The sequence below is a fragment of the Oncorhynchus masou genome, chromosome 24 (assembly GCF_036934945.1).
Source record: "Oncorhynchus masou masou isolate Uvic2021 chromosome 24, UVic_Omas_1.1, whole genome shotgun sequence".
Classification (NCBI taxonomy): domain Eukaryota; kingdom Metazoa; phylum Chordata; class Actinopteri; order Salmoniformes; family Salmonidae; genus Oncorhynchus; species Oncorhynchus masou.
This window is the reverse complement of record NC_088235.1, coordinates 102,463,343-102,478,598: the sequence shown is the minus strand read 5'-3', so window position 1 is coordinate 102,478,598 and position 15,256 is coordinate 102,463,343. Positions and strand designations below refer to the sequence as shown.

The following is a 15,256-nucleotide window of genomic DNA, read 5'->3' as shown; positions in this document are numbered from 1 at the left end:
TTCCACAAGCTAAATGAGTCAATGCAGCCTATGTGCATTCGGAAAGTATTTTCCTCACTTTTTGTTTTTAAACGTTACAACCTAAAACAAATCCTCATCAATCAACACACAACACCCCATAATGGCAAAGCGGAAGCAGATTTTTCGATTATGATTTTTTTTGCGCAAATGTATTCAAAATAAATAACAGAAATACCTGAATACTTTAAGTATTCAGACCCTTTGCTATGAGACTCGAAAACGTATAGGAGTCCACCTATGGTAAATTCAATTGATTGGACATGATTTGGAATTGCACACACCTTTCTAGGTAACAGTTGACAGTGCATGTCAGAGCAAAAACCAAGCCATGAGGCCGAAGGAATTGTCCGTAGAGCTCAGAGAGGATTGTGTCGAGGCACAGATCTGGGGAAGGGTACCAAAACATTTCTGCAGAATTGAAGGTCCCCAAGAACAGTGGCCTCCAAGTTTGGAAACACCAACACTCTTCCTAGAGCTGGCCGTCCAGCCAAACTGAGCAATTGGGGAAGAAGGGCCTTGGTCAGGGAGGTGACCAAGAACCCGATGGTCACTCTGACAGAGCTCTAGAGTTCATTTGGGGAGATGGGAGACCCTTTCAGAAGGACATCTCTACAGCCCTCCACCTATCAGGCCTTTATGGTAGAGTGGCAAGACGGAAGACACTAGACAGAAGGACTTTCAGACCATGAGACTCTCAGACCATGAGAAACTAGATTTTCTAGTCTGATGAAACCAAGATTGAAGTCTTTGGCCTGAATGTCAGGTCTGGAAGGAACTTCCACCATCCCTATGGTGAAGTATGGTAGTGGCAGCATCATGCTGTTGGGATGTTTATCAGCGGAAGGGACTGGGAGACTAATCAGGAGTGAGGGAAAGATGAACGGTGAACAAAGTACATAGAGATCCTTGATGAAAACCTGCACCAGTGCGCTCAGGACCACAGACTGGGGGCGAAGGTTCACCTTCCAACAGGACAATGACCCTAAGCACACAGCCAAGACAATGTAGGGGTGGCTTCGGGACAAGTGTCTGAATGTTCTTGAGTGGCCCAGCCAGAGCCCGGACTTGAACCCGATCGAACATCTCTGGAGAGACCTGAAAATAGCTGTACAGCGACGCTCTCCATCCAACCTGACAGAGCTTCAGGGGATCTGCAGATAAGAATGGGAGAAACTTTACAAATATAGGTGTGGCAAGCTTGTAGTGTCATACCCAGGATGACTCGAGGCTGTAATCGCTGCCAAAGATGCTTTAGCAAAGTATCTAAATACTTACGTAATTGTAATATCGTTTATTTATTTTTATCAATTGGCAAACATTTCTAAAAATCTGTTTTTGTTTGTCATTATAGGGTATTGTGTGTAGATTGAGGGAAAAAAATAAATTTGTTTTAGAATAAGGACGTAACGTAACAAAATGTGGAAAAAGTCAAGGGGTCTGAATCCTTTCCGAATGCACTGTATGATGAGGTTGAGTAGTACATTGTGGACGCCATTCCACAGACCTTTGAACCTAATATAAACCTAATGCTGAGGTGATAACATCTATGGGACATTTTTGTTTGAGTTTCTTTTACAGGGACAGTGAACATTAATCAATGTTTCAGTAAAAGTGCCGGTTTTAGCCAGCCGGCTAATTTTCAACCGCTGTCCCTGGGCGGGTTATTCAAAACAATTACAATACAGGCAAACAATGAGCAGTGAGCACATGCAGAGCAACATAGGAAGAGCAACACGTAGCACGCAGACAGAGCAGCAGCACAAAAAGCAACAAAGTGTTTCCAAATCTCACAAGCTACAGACAACAGATAACATGGACAGCAGCAATACACAGCGGCAATACACAACTAGGGATAATGTTCACAAGTTTGATTGTCCTTTTACCATCCCACGTTTGTTTTTGCTGTTCTCCAAAAAGCATTTTAGAGTTTTAAAATTATGTATAAATGAGTTTCAACTGGTGGATGCATTTCCACACTCCACTTTGCCATACCCCAGGCACAGATAGAACAATGAGATGGATATTTCACTGGATGTAGAAATATGAAGCATCCGCTTGGCATTTCCACTCACTACCAAATATATATATCTTTTTAAAATATTTTTTGTTACATTTGCCCTTTATTTAACTAGGCAAGTCAGTATCCGGCGCCGACAGAGATGGTCGCCTCGCTTCGCGTTCCTAGGAAACTAAGCAGTTTTGTTTTTTTACGTGTTATTTCTTACATTAGTACCCCAGGTCATCTTAGGTTTCATTACATACAGTCGAGAAGAACTACTGAATACAAGATCAGCGTCAACTCACCATCAGTACAACCAAGAATATGACTTTCGCGAAGCGGATCCTGTGTTCTGACTTTCACCCAGGACAACGGAATGGATCCCAGCCGGCGACCCAAAAAAATGACTCCGTAAAAGAGGCGGTCTTCTGTTCAGACTCCGGAGACGGGCACATCGTGCACCTCTCCCTAGCATTCTTCTCGCCAATGTCCAGTCTCTTGACAACAAGGTTGAAGAAATCCGAGCAAGGGTAGCATTCCAGAGGGACATCAGAGACTAACGTTCTTTGCTTCACGAAAACATGGCTCACTGGAGAGACGCTATCGGAGTCGGTGCAGCCAGCTGGATTCTTCACGCATCGCGCCGACAGAAACAAACATCTTTCTGGTAAGAAGAGGGGCGGGGGCGTATGCCTAATGGCTAATGAGACGTGGTGTGATCACAGAAACATACAGGAACTCAAATCCTTCTGTTCACCTGATTTAGAATTCTTTACAATCAAATGTCGACCGCATTATCTACCATGAGGATTCTCTTTGATTATACAGCCGTATATATTCCCCCCAAGCAGACTCATCGATGGCTCTGAACTAACTTTATTTGACTCTTTGCAAACTGGAATCCATACATCCTGAGGCTGCATTCATTGTAGCTGGGGATTTTAACAAGGCTAATCTGAAAACAAGACTCCCTAAATTGTATCAGCATATCGATTGCGCAACCAGGGCTGGCAAAACCTTGGATCATTGTTATTCTAACTTCAGCAACGCATATAAGGCCCTGCCCTGCCCTCCTTTCGGAAAAGCTGACCACAACTCCATTTTGCTGATCCCTGCCTACAGACAGAAACTAAAACAAGAAGCTCCCACGCTGAGGTCTGTCCAACGCAGGTCCGACCAAGCTGATTCCACACTCCAAGACTGCTTCCATCACGTGGACTGGGATATGTTTCGTATTGCGTCAGACAACAACATTGACGAATACGCTGATTCGGTGTGCGAGTTCATTAGAACGTGCGTTGAAGATGTCGTTCCCATAGCAACGATTAAAACATTCTCAAACCAGAAACCGTGTATTGATGGCAGCATTCGCGTGAAACTGAAAGCGCGAACCACTGCTTTTAAATCAGGGCAAGGTGACTGGTAACATGACCGAATACGAACAGTGCAGCTATTCCCTCCGCAAGGCTATCAAACAAGCTAAGCGTCAGTATAGAGACAAAGTAGAATCTCAATTCAACGGCTCAGACACAAGAGGTATGTGGCAGGGTCTACAGTCAATCACAGACTACAAAAAGAAAACCAGGATGTCTTGCTCCCAGGCAGACTAAATAACTTTTTTGCCCGCTTTGAGGACAATACAGTGCCACTGACACGACCTGCAACGAAAACATGTGGACTCTCCTTCACTGCAGCCAAGGTGAGTAAAACACTTAAACGTGTAAACCCTCGCAAGGCTGCAGGCCCAGACGGCATCCCCAGCCGCGCCTTCAGAGCATGCGCAGACCAGCTGGCTGGTGTGTTTACGGACATATTCAATCAATCCCTATCCCAGTCTGCTGTTCCCACATGCTTCAAGAGGGCCAGCATTGTTCCTGTTCCCAAGAAAGCTAAGGTGACTGAGATAAACGACTACCGCCCCGTAGCACTCACTTCCGTCATCATGAAGTGCTTTGAGAGACTAGTCAAGGACCATATCACCTCCACCCTACCTCACACCCTAGACCCACTCCAATTTGCTTACCGCCCAAATAGGTCCACAGACGATGCAATCTCAACCACACTGCCACTAACCCATCTGGACAAGAGGAATACCTATGTGAGAATGCTGTTCATCGACTACAGCTCGGCATTTAACACCATAGTACCCTCCAAGCTCGTCATCAAGCTCGAGACCCTGGGTCTCGACCCCGCCCTGTGCAACTGGGTACTGGACTTCCTGACGGGCCGCCCCCAGGTGGTGAGGGTAGGCAACAACATCTCCACCCCGCTGATCCTCAAAACTGGGGCCCCACAAGGGTGCGTTCTGAGCCCTCTCCTGTACTCCCTGTTCACCCACGACTGCGTGGCCACGCACGCCTCCAACTCAATCATCAAGTTTGCGGACGACACAACAGTGGTAGGCTTGATTACCAACAGCGACGAGACGGCCTACAGGGAGGAGGTGAGGGCCCTCGGAGTGTGGTGTCAGGAAAATAACCTCACACTCAACGTCAACAAAACTAAGGAGATGATTGTGGACTTCAGGAAACAGCAGAGGGAACACCCCCCTATCCACATCGACGGAACAGTAGTGGAGAGGGTAGTAAGTTTTAAGTTCCTCAGCATACTCATCACAGACAAACTGAATTGGTCCACTCACACAGACAGCATCGTGAAGAAGGCGCAGCAGCACCTCTTCAACCTCAGGAGGCTGAAGAAATTTGGCTTGTCACCAAAAGCACACAAACTTCTACAGATGCACAATCGAGAGCATCCTGGCGGGCTGTATCACCGCCTGGTACGGCAACTGCTCCGCCCACAACCGTAAGGCTCTCCAGAGGGTAGTGAGGGGGGAAACTACCTGCCCTCCAGGACACCTACACCACCCGATGTTACAGGAAGGCCTTAAAGATTATCATGCACAACAACCACCCGAGCCACTGCCTGTTCACCCCTCTATCATCCAGAAGGCGAGGTCAGTACAGGTGCATCAAAGCTGGGACCGAGAGACTGGAAAAACAGCTTCTATCTGAAGGCCATCAGACTGTTAAACAGCAACCACTAACATTAAGTGGCTGCTGCCAACACACTGACTCAACTCCAGCCACTTTAATAATGTAAATGGATGGGAATTGATGTAAAATATATCACTAGCCACTTTAAACAATGCTACTTAATATAATGTTTACATACCCTACATTATTCATCTCATATGTATACGGATATACTGTACTCTATATCATCTACTGCATCCTTATGTAATACATGTATCACTAGCCACTTTAACTATGCAACTTTGTTTACATACTCATCTCATATGTATATACTGTACTCGATACCATCTACTGTACCTTGCCTATGCTGCTCTGTACCATCACTCATTCATATCTTTATGTACATATTCTTTATCCCCTTACACTTGTGTATAAGACAGTAGTTTTGGAATTGTTAGTTAGATTACTTGTTGGTTATTACTGCATTGTCGGAACTAGAAGCACAAGCATTTCGCTACACTCGCATTAACATCTGCTAACGATGTGTATGTGACAAATAAAATTTGATTTGAAGATATGGTAATGAGAGGAAGCCCAGTGGCGGGCAGAGGGGGAAGATTGAACAAGATGGATTTTGGCCTACATTCTGCACATTTTCTCATAGATGAATCTCAATACAGTTTTCTGTTCCCAAAACTAGAATCTGTTATGAAGAGAGTGGACAAAGTTTTGTAGACTTTTGCCTTTGCAAAAGTTAAGAAATCGTGTTGTTTAGGAGGGCAAAGTTGAATTGTGTTATTGCACACGCGCATTTCACAGAGTAGGCGTTCCCTGACGGAAATATGCAGATGTCTGCTAGAACGGCCCAATAGGATCTCGCTAGCTTGTGCTTGGCTCTGCCCACCTCCTTACTTGTTCTGCCCACAATGAATCATTGGAAACGACAGGCTGTGGTCTATCTTCGTTTAGTTATAAAAATCTTTGCCCTAGGTTTAGCTGAACGTCATCCCCAAACTACTTCCCGCTGCTATGCTCCATGCTGGTGCGAGAATCTGCAATGCTTATCTTATCGTATCTGCCCCAGCACCACAGGGTCATGAATTACTCTGCACATGCGGGAGCTCCATGACCTGTCTGGGAAGGTTCTAGAAGCTAGCAAGAACCACTCTAACAAAGGCCACTATGGAAAGCGCAGCAGTAGCATGTGTATATGAAAAACTATGTTTACCAATACAACAGTGAAACTTACGGTAACAGAGCATAATGCTACATACTAGAAATGATATGCCAAACAGAATAGTAATAGCTGTACTATAGAACATATAGTTCCAAATGTATCATAGTTACTGAGTAATTTGTGGTTATTACCCATTACTACACAACATGTAAAAAGAAACCCAATAAATCCCCCCCCCCGCAACTTACATTTCGATGCACGCACAACATTCATGTATTCTTGTTACTATCCAAAATAAAAATTGTCCTCAGAAAATGTGCGTCTTCTTTCTTCCTATGAGGAGTGAGGGATTACTAAAAAGGTAGGCTGCTGGGAATTAGCAAAACAAAGAGTGTTCCCCTCCTGTCTTTGACTAGAAAATAAACTGAACATCATATTTAATTTTTTGGGCCCATCCAAGTTGAGACCAGTACCTATTTTACTAATAATAACAGTACCAGCATCACAGTTAATGGTTTCCTCTCAGCCAACTAGCTATTCATGAAAATATGAATAACAGATGAAAACACAACAAACATCCCGGTGTGTCACAAAGACGTGTGCCGAGAAGAGCTCCATTTTACAATGAATTCCAAGTCCATTATAATAATTATTAGGCCTTGGTAGAAAACATACCAAGCCAGAGATAATGGGGTTTTATCCACTCTCAGGCTTTTAACTGACATCAACATGCCTAATCATTTATATTTGAGTCATTTAGCAGACACTCGTACCCAGCCAGCGACCTTTCAGTAAACCGGTCCAAAGTTTTTAACCACCAGGCTACCTGCTGCTGTTCTCACCCTTCCTCTCCTCTCCCTCTCTAGTGAAGCCACACCCCACTCTGGTCTTGAGGCAGTGAGCATGCCCAATTGAGACCAACATGCCTGTTATCTCTCACTGATGACCACGAAGTCAGAAACATAGTATTTCAACTGACTATGACATGAAGCAAGAACACCAACTAAATATGTTATTTAAATTGGGAAAACAAACAAGCAGTTTACAAATAACATTTTCTTTCTTCCCAGATATTTGTTTCTGAACGCAAACTTGTTTGACTGCTAGTAATCTGTGTACTGGGTATAACAATCCTTCAGCCCTATACAAATACAGTATTTTTTCAGCAGCGACTTACGTTTGGGGTGTCTATCCAGGGTCATGTGGGTGTTCCTAGTGGAAGAGCCCTGGCTGTTTTGAGCCTTGACCGTCACAGAGTGGACCTCCCCTCTCCACTCAAAGCTATAGGATGACACCAGGCCTATTCTCTCCTCAGTAACAGTGCCCCCAGAGCCCTGGTGCTGTACTACAAGTTCCTCCACACAGTAGGTTGGCTCCACTATGGGGGAATGCTATGGGGAAGAGGAGGGAAGAGTTGAGACTATCAAGGACTGTAATGAGGATTTGTTATCCAATGTGCTACTTCCTTATATTCTCTGATCTGAGATAGGTAACTGAGTACTGCTGTATTGCACAGATTCTTCTAGTAGTTTCAGAATAAACTAAGAACAACGATGTAGTGAAAGGAGAGGAGGCACCTTCGTACACCTGTTCAATTAATCTAACTCTCTCTGATGTTGACATTTAAACCACATACTATGAAACATGTGTCCTCTGAAGGCTATGGACTGTACCTCGAAGAGAAGAGTGACGTTCGTCTGCGTACTTGCTGGATCCTCCTGAAACACTCGCCAGAAATCAGGACCCTGGTCAGGAGCTGAGAGAACAGAATATAGACGTTACAGCTGTGTGTGTGTGTGTACACACTCGTGTACCAACACACTCGTGTACCTACACACTCGTGTACCTACTGTATGACTGAGGCTTGAATTTTCTATCAGAACGGGAGCAGGCTACATGACAATTGGAACAGCTGGATAGGGGAAACGGCTCGAGTCGCACAAAATGGAATATAACGTTGCAGATAAAGGTCTAAAGACCTACATCGCTATACTGAGAACGTTTTAAGTTCAATAAGGACATATTTGGTTGTTTTTGGAGCATTTGTTAATGTTTATTCGGACCCCCGTACTGTACAACGAGGAAGCAAATCGCTGGTTGGGGTATGTTTCTCAAAAACAAGTGAAATCACAAAAATAAGTTTCTGGATCTTTTTATTTATTTTTTATGACAATGACACTAACCTAATAAAAGTGAAATGACATGCATGAAGTGATGAGGAAGTCATCCAGTACAATAATGTACCTCTGCTGTTGTGAGTGCTGGTGTAGAGCAAGTGACTCCAGTCACTCCAGGTCCCGGAGCCGTTGATGTGCATACAGCGGACCTGCACATTGTACACCTCACACACATCTGGTTCAAGGACCTCAGCCCACGACTCAGTCTGCAGAGCTAGGACCTGTGGAACATCTCAATTAAATCACATATTTACAGCAAATAATTTATTTTTCACTGATAAATAAATATTTATCCATTAACTCATAAGCAACTGGATTTTGGGAAAATACACTACATGACCAAAGTTATGTGGAGACATGCTCTTCGAACATCTCATTCCAAAACCATGAGTATTAATATGGAGTTGGTCCCCCTCTGCTGCATAACAGCCTCCACTCTTCTGGGAAGGAGTTCCACTAGATGCTGGAACATAGCTGCGGGACTTTCTTCCATCCGGCCACAAGAGCATTAGTGAGGTCGGGCTTGCTGTAGCGTTAAGATTTCCCTTCACTGGAAATAAGGGGCCTGAACCATGAAAATCAGCCCCAGACTAATATTCCTCCTCCACCAAACGTGACGTTTGACACTATGCAATGGGGCAGGTAGCATTCTCCTGGCATCCTCCAAACCCAGATTTGTCTGTCGGACTGCCAGATGGTAAAGAATGATTTATCACTCGAGAGAACATGTTTCCACTGCGCCAGAGTCCAATGTCCGCAAGCTTTACACCACTCCATCTGACGCTTGGCATTACGCTTGGTGAGCTTATGCTTGTGTGTGGCTGCTCGGCCATGGAAACCCATTTCATGAAGCTCCCGACAAACAGTTATTATGCGGACATTGCTTACAGAGGCAGTTTGGAACTCGGTAGTGTTGCAACCTAGGATAGACGATTTTTACATGCTACGTGCTTCAGCACTCTGCAGTTCTGTTCTGTGAGCTTGTGTGGCCTACCACTTCGCGGCTGAGATGTTGTTGCTCCTAGATGTTTTTACTACACAATAACAGCACTAACAGTTGACCGGGGCAGCTCCAGCAGGGCAGAAAGTTGACTAACTGACTTGTTGGAAAGATGGTGCTACGTTGAATGTCACTGAGCCCTTCAGTAAAGCCATTATACTGCCAATGTTTGTCTATAGAGACTGCATGGCTGTGTGCTCAATTGTATACACTTGACAGCAACGGGTATGGCTGATATAGTCGAATCCACTCATTTTAAGGGTTGTCCATATACTTTTGTATATATAGTGTATACTGTATGTCTTAAAATATATGAATATTATGTGACCCAGCAAGAGAGGGAACATTTTGAATGGAGAAAAGATTTCCAAAATACCTATGTGCCCAGAGATAGTGGGCAGTTTCAAACTTAAAAATATTTTCATCTGCCCACCAAAAGTGTTAATCAAAGGTTTTATTAAAATTACGTTTTCTGCTTCATGGCACCAAGTCAGTGTTCCTCTACCAGTAAATGCCATGTATTTAGGGCAAATAATGGCACTCCTAGATCAGAGATAGAAAATAGAGACCAGCTGATGCTCATGGCCAGGCGGTTAGAGCTAGATGAGCTCAAGGCCGCATCCGATATGGCCCCCTATTCAGGGGTCCCCAACTAGCAGCCCACTGGCTGAATTTGGCTCACCTGTGATTTTATTTCGCCTCACGGATTTTCTGAGCAAAACAAAAAGTTAGATAAAACATTCTATTGACATAAAATACTGTAAAAACACCAGCAAATCAGCTCCAATTGATTTTAATATTGGAAATATCTGTTGCAAAATTATTCCCACGCATAATAGAGAGATATGTAATCGTATACTAATGTAAACCAGGTTTGAAATTATTATGTTTTAGTCAAATATTATATCTGTTTGGGCTTCTTGCGGTCAATTTGCAGTCCACAAATTATTTGTAATTATGTTCTGCACCCTGACCATCCGTTCAAGAATAAATCGGCGGCCCCCGGCTGAATCTAGTTGAAGATCCCTACATAGTGCACCACTTTGACCAGAGCACTCTGGCAAGAGCCCTACGAACCTGCCAGAATGGATGGGCCCTGCCAGTTGAGAGGGCATAGCGGACCTGGTACTGCATATCATAGATGGGCAGTTCTGGGGGCACCCACGCCAGCTTTAGGACCCCACTGGGCATACTCACTGCCTCAAGGCCTGAGGGAGGATGGGGCTTCACTAGAGGAAGGGAGAGGACAGTCATTATGTAGCCTGGTCAAGCAGACTAAAAGCTATACATGTTTTAAAAATATAAACTAAATATTATTAACACATGCTGGTGCAGTAGGTTTCAAAAAGCCACAACATGTAAGAAAATAAATGTAACAAGACCAGAACTCCTATACTGGTCCTAACTCACCGTGATCCATAGGTGTGATGTAGACAGGATGTGACCTCGTGCTGTTGTCCGTCTTGGCCTCCATCCACAGCTTGTAGCAGGAAGTCACTCTTATTGGCTGCAGATTGCAGCTCTTCACTCCCCTATAGCCGCTGGACTCACACTTCGCCTGCCTGACCACACCCACTGGCACACCCACTCTCTCCGCCTCCTCCATGACGTCACAGGACAGGTCGGCCACCCTGGAGAATTTAACGGACACACACAAAGAACGTCAGGGTGAAAACACCTTTACCACTTCTGGGTATGTATGAACCATGTCATAGTCAATGGTATGCAACAAGTAAACTTCTACACTGCCTGAGTTTTGAAATCACGGCAATAATTAACAAATTATCACACACACAGTCATTTACATTTTGCTTGACAACCTGGACTCAGGGGTAGATGTAACATAGTAAACGTAAATCTGTCTCCCTTCATTTAGGTGGGCCTAGCCCTGTCACAGATGCCATGGTTGTCCTTAGTTTAAAGATGGACAAAACACCAGTCTCTGGATTACAACTCTTTAGCTATCATACTCCATCCATCCATCCATCCATCTATCCCACTGATTTCAAAACTCAGTCCTCCAGGAAATAGAGAGCAACACTTATGCAGTTCTACTAAGCAATATATATATTATATATTAATATATTTTTAAAGCAGTGTTAGACAGGATTACCTAACATGCTAACCAGCTCAAATAGAAGCGTGCTGTGGCAGACCAATCCGAACTCATCTCTCGGCATGTCCAGCCACTCATTATCTCAGCTAATCATGGTTAGCAGGAAGGTTGCTCACTTTTTCTGTGGCTAAACCAACTAGGCTCATAATTTAGCTATTTTATTCGTATTTAGATGGCATACAAGTTTGTTATTAAGGCACATGAAAGTTCACGTTGCAGAAGGCATTTCTGGTCAAAAACTCAATTTGCTAAAAAAAAATGTTTTTGAAAGATTAGGCTCTCGTGTGAAGTAGTGACCCGCGACGTACTGTACACTTAGTTTCCTGAAACGGGTCACAAATAGCTAAAAAGTAGTACTGTAAGTAGTTGCTAAAGTTGACCGTGATGATATTCAAACACGCAACCTTTGGGTTGCTAGACATTCACGTTATACACCCCCCCATCCGGCCTGACCAAGGACCTTAAGTAACCTACAGTCTCATGAACCATACCACACTGCGTGAAATCAGGCCTTCATGGTTGAATTGCTGCAAAGAAACCACTACTAAAGGACACCAATAAGAAGAAGAGACTTGCTTGGCCCAAGAAACACGAGCAATGGATACTAGACCGGGGGAAATTTGCCCTTTGGTCTGAGGAGTCAAAATTTGAGATTTTTGGTTCCAACTGGCATGTCTTTGTGAGACGCAGAGTAGGTGAACAGATGATCTCCGCAGGTGTGGTTCCCACCGTGAAGCATGGAGGAGGAAGGTGTGATGGTGCTTTTCTGGGAACACTGATTTATTTAGAATTTAAGGCACACTTAAACAGTATGCTTACCACAGCATTCTGCAGCGATATACCATCCCATCTGGTTTGCACTTAATGCGACTATCATTTTTTTCAACAAGACGATGACCCAACACACCTCCAGGCTGTGTAAGGTCTATTTGACCAAGAAGGAGAGTGATGGAGTGCTGCATCAGATGACCTGGCCTCCACAATCACCGACCTCAACCCAGTTCAGATGGTATGGGATGACTTGGAGCACAGAGGGAAGGAAAAGCAGCCAACAAGTGCTCAGCATATGTGGGAACTCCAAAACTGTTGGAAAAGCATTCCAGGTGAAGCTGTTTGAGAGAATGGCAATAGTGTGTAAAGCTGTCATCAAGGCAAAGGGTGGCTACTTTGTTTAACACTTTTTTGGTTACTACATGACTCCATATGTGCTATTTCATAGTTTTGATGTTTTCACTAGTATTCGACAATGTAGAAAATAGTAAAAAATAAAGAAAAACCCTTGAATGAGTAGGTGTGTCCAAACTTTTGACTGGTACTGTACGTGACCAGCTTCAGGACGATAGGCATATGGTCACGTCACTACTTCACAGGAGGCATGAGATACTTATCAAAATGTGTCATTTCTGGCCAGAAATACCTAATGATAGATAGCTAGCTAACATTGAACCTAGTTGGTTAGCTTTAGCTACCTGCAGATTCATACTACAGTATTTCATGCATGGTGGCTAGCTATGACAATCCTTTTGTAGTGTTTGTAGTATTGTATGAGTTGGGATTATGGTTAATTGTTTAGCTAGCTCAAATGCATTTCTTTAACATGACCCATCAACATGCGTGTCTGGGTAAGCATCATCTAAGAATTAGAAAATATGTATAAAATAATTGTATTGCTACTATGCAAATATGCAAGTAACCATTTCACAGTACCATTTACACCTTCTGTATCCTGTGCATGTGACACACACAGATTTCATTTGATATGGGGTGTGTTTACCAGAGATGGTAATGTGAATAACAACGAGACCTGCACCAAAGTCAGAATAGTATATAGGCCAAGGACTAGATTTTTACCTGTAGTTATTCTTTATTATAGGCTACTACCTTCCCCACTTTTAGTTTTGAAATTGTTGGTTGCTTACTACCTTACCTTACTCACTCTATTTAGCACATAAAACCGAATGGAGGTGGTCGGTCACATATCATACTAATTTCAGTGTCCCGGATTTACATTTACTATGTTACACTTAGACACCAGGCTGCGCTTGAGGGGGTTAAATATGTTCTGTACTGTTCTATGATCCTGAACCAACTCACATCCCATATTTCTTAGGAATATATCAGAGACACCAAGCAGTGACAGTGAAAAGGTGTCATATGTAAACTTTTTGGGCGACCTGACCAAATTCACATAGAAATGTGAATAATAGATCTGTCACTCTCATTGAAAGCCAGTCTAACAGGCTGACTACACCACTCGCGTCGCGCATTGTAAAATAAATGTAGAAATCTATATCATTAAAATATTGCGCCAATGACCGTCTGCATTGCCAAGGGCTAAAATAGAATAGTCCTGCCTCTCCAATCTCCTCATTGGTTTATAGAAGCAGGTACCCACGTGCCATCTCCTCATTGGTTATACCCGCGTGGGTGACTGAAAGACGAACGAGGTCGGTGGCGGTAATGCACCTAATTTTTGAAAGTCGCAATATAAAGTCAAGAGAAGAAAAAGCCTAGGAGGAGAGATGACTAGAAACGAGTAGGTTGACCATTTTATGTGTGGATTAATTGTCAGAGTAAGGACCTTATGCAATTTAGGTAAAATAACAACTCAAAGTTTATATCCCAGGACAAATTAGCTAGCAAGTGCAAGCTAGCTAAATAGGACAAATTAGCTAGCAAGTGCAAGCTAGCAAAATAGGACAAATTAGCTAGCAAGTGCAAGCTAGCTAGCTAAATTGCCATAAAGGTTTAATGCTTTCGACCTGTCCCCGAATTAATGTAAATGGTTCAGAGTTTGTTAAGATATTTTAACCTACATGTCAGGATCGCATTTGGTGTGGGGGGACAAAATACTTTTCTGCACAATGGCGCACGCGCAGCCGGTTTGGGTTCCATGTTAGAAACAGTAGATCTGTTCTGTGCGCTTTTGCATGGTGGCTAGCTATGACAATCCGTTTGTAGCGCTAGTAGTATTGTATGGGTTGGGATTATGGTTAATTGTTTAGCTAATTCATTATATATACACATTGTTTAGTAAGCTAAAACCATTAAAATTGTAGCAACCAGGAAATGGCAGAGCGATTTATGTACAATACATCTAACAAAGAGCCAAATGTAAGATCCTCCAGTATTTCAAATGCTCTAATAGACTGATCTTAATCATAAGATAACCAATAGTCACTTTAACTATATGTGTACAGGTGTATGTGTAGGTTTTACAGGTGTTTGTGTAGGTTGTACAAATGCTGTAAGTAGTGTTTACCTGGACATGAAGTTGACTCCACCTATAGGTAGGTTGTTCCACCTACAGGTCATACTGTCCAGATCCCCACTGGTCACACAGCTGATATCAATGACCGGATCTAAAACACACATAATCTACATCAAATAAATACATGTCCAGGCGGCGCTGTGGTTTAGGGCACTGCATCGCAGTGGTCTAAGGCCACCAGAGACTCTGGGTTCGCGCCCAGGGGAGGTCGCAGCCGGCTGCGACCGGGAGGTCCGTGGGGCCTCGCACAATTGGCCTAGCGTCGTCCTACCGGCAAAAAGGGATACCCTTGTCTCATCGCCGGGCGCAGTGCACGCTTACCAGGTAGCCAGGTGCACGGTGTTTCCTCCGACACATTGGTGCGGCTGGCTTCCGGGTTGGATGCGTGCTGTGTTAAGAAGCAGTGCGGCTTGGTTGGGTTTTGTTTCGGAGGATGCATGGCTTCGACCGTCGTCTCTCCCGAGCCCGTACGGGAGTTGTAGCGATGAGACAAGATAGTAACTACTAACGAGTGGATACC

At 43.8% G+C, this 15,256-nt stretch overlaps 1 protein-coding gene across 4 annotated transcripts in view; it reads right to left on the bottom strand.

Moving 5' to 3' along the window:
* Positions 1-15,256, bottom strand: part of lepr (leptin receptor) — a 56,295-nt gene that overhangs the window by 14,261 nt on the left and 26,778 nt on the right. For 3 of the 4 annotated variants that reach the window (XM_064935932.1, XM_064935933.1, XM_064935934.1), the window contains exons 10-15: positions 14,728-14,827; positions 10,760-10,980; positions 10,427-10,578; positions 8,417-8,570; positions 7,846-7,928; positions 7,350-7,563 (exon numbers count right to left, since the gene is read on the bottom strand). In XM_064935932.1, coding sequence (XP_064792004.1) covers positions 7,350-7,563; positions 7,846-7,928; positions 8,417-8,570; positions 10,427-10,578; positions 10,760-10,980; positions 14,728-14,827 — 924 coding nt within the window. The remainder of the gene's footprint in view (positions 1-7,349; positions 7,564-7,845; positions 7,929-8,416; positions 8,571-10,426; positions 10,579-10,759; positions 10,981-14,727; positions 14,828-15,256) is intronic. The other variant, XM_064935935.1, reaches the window with a different exon arrangement.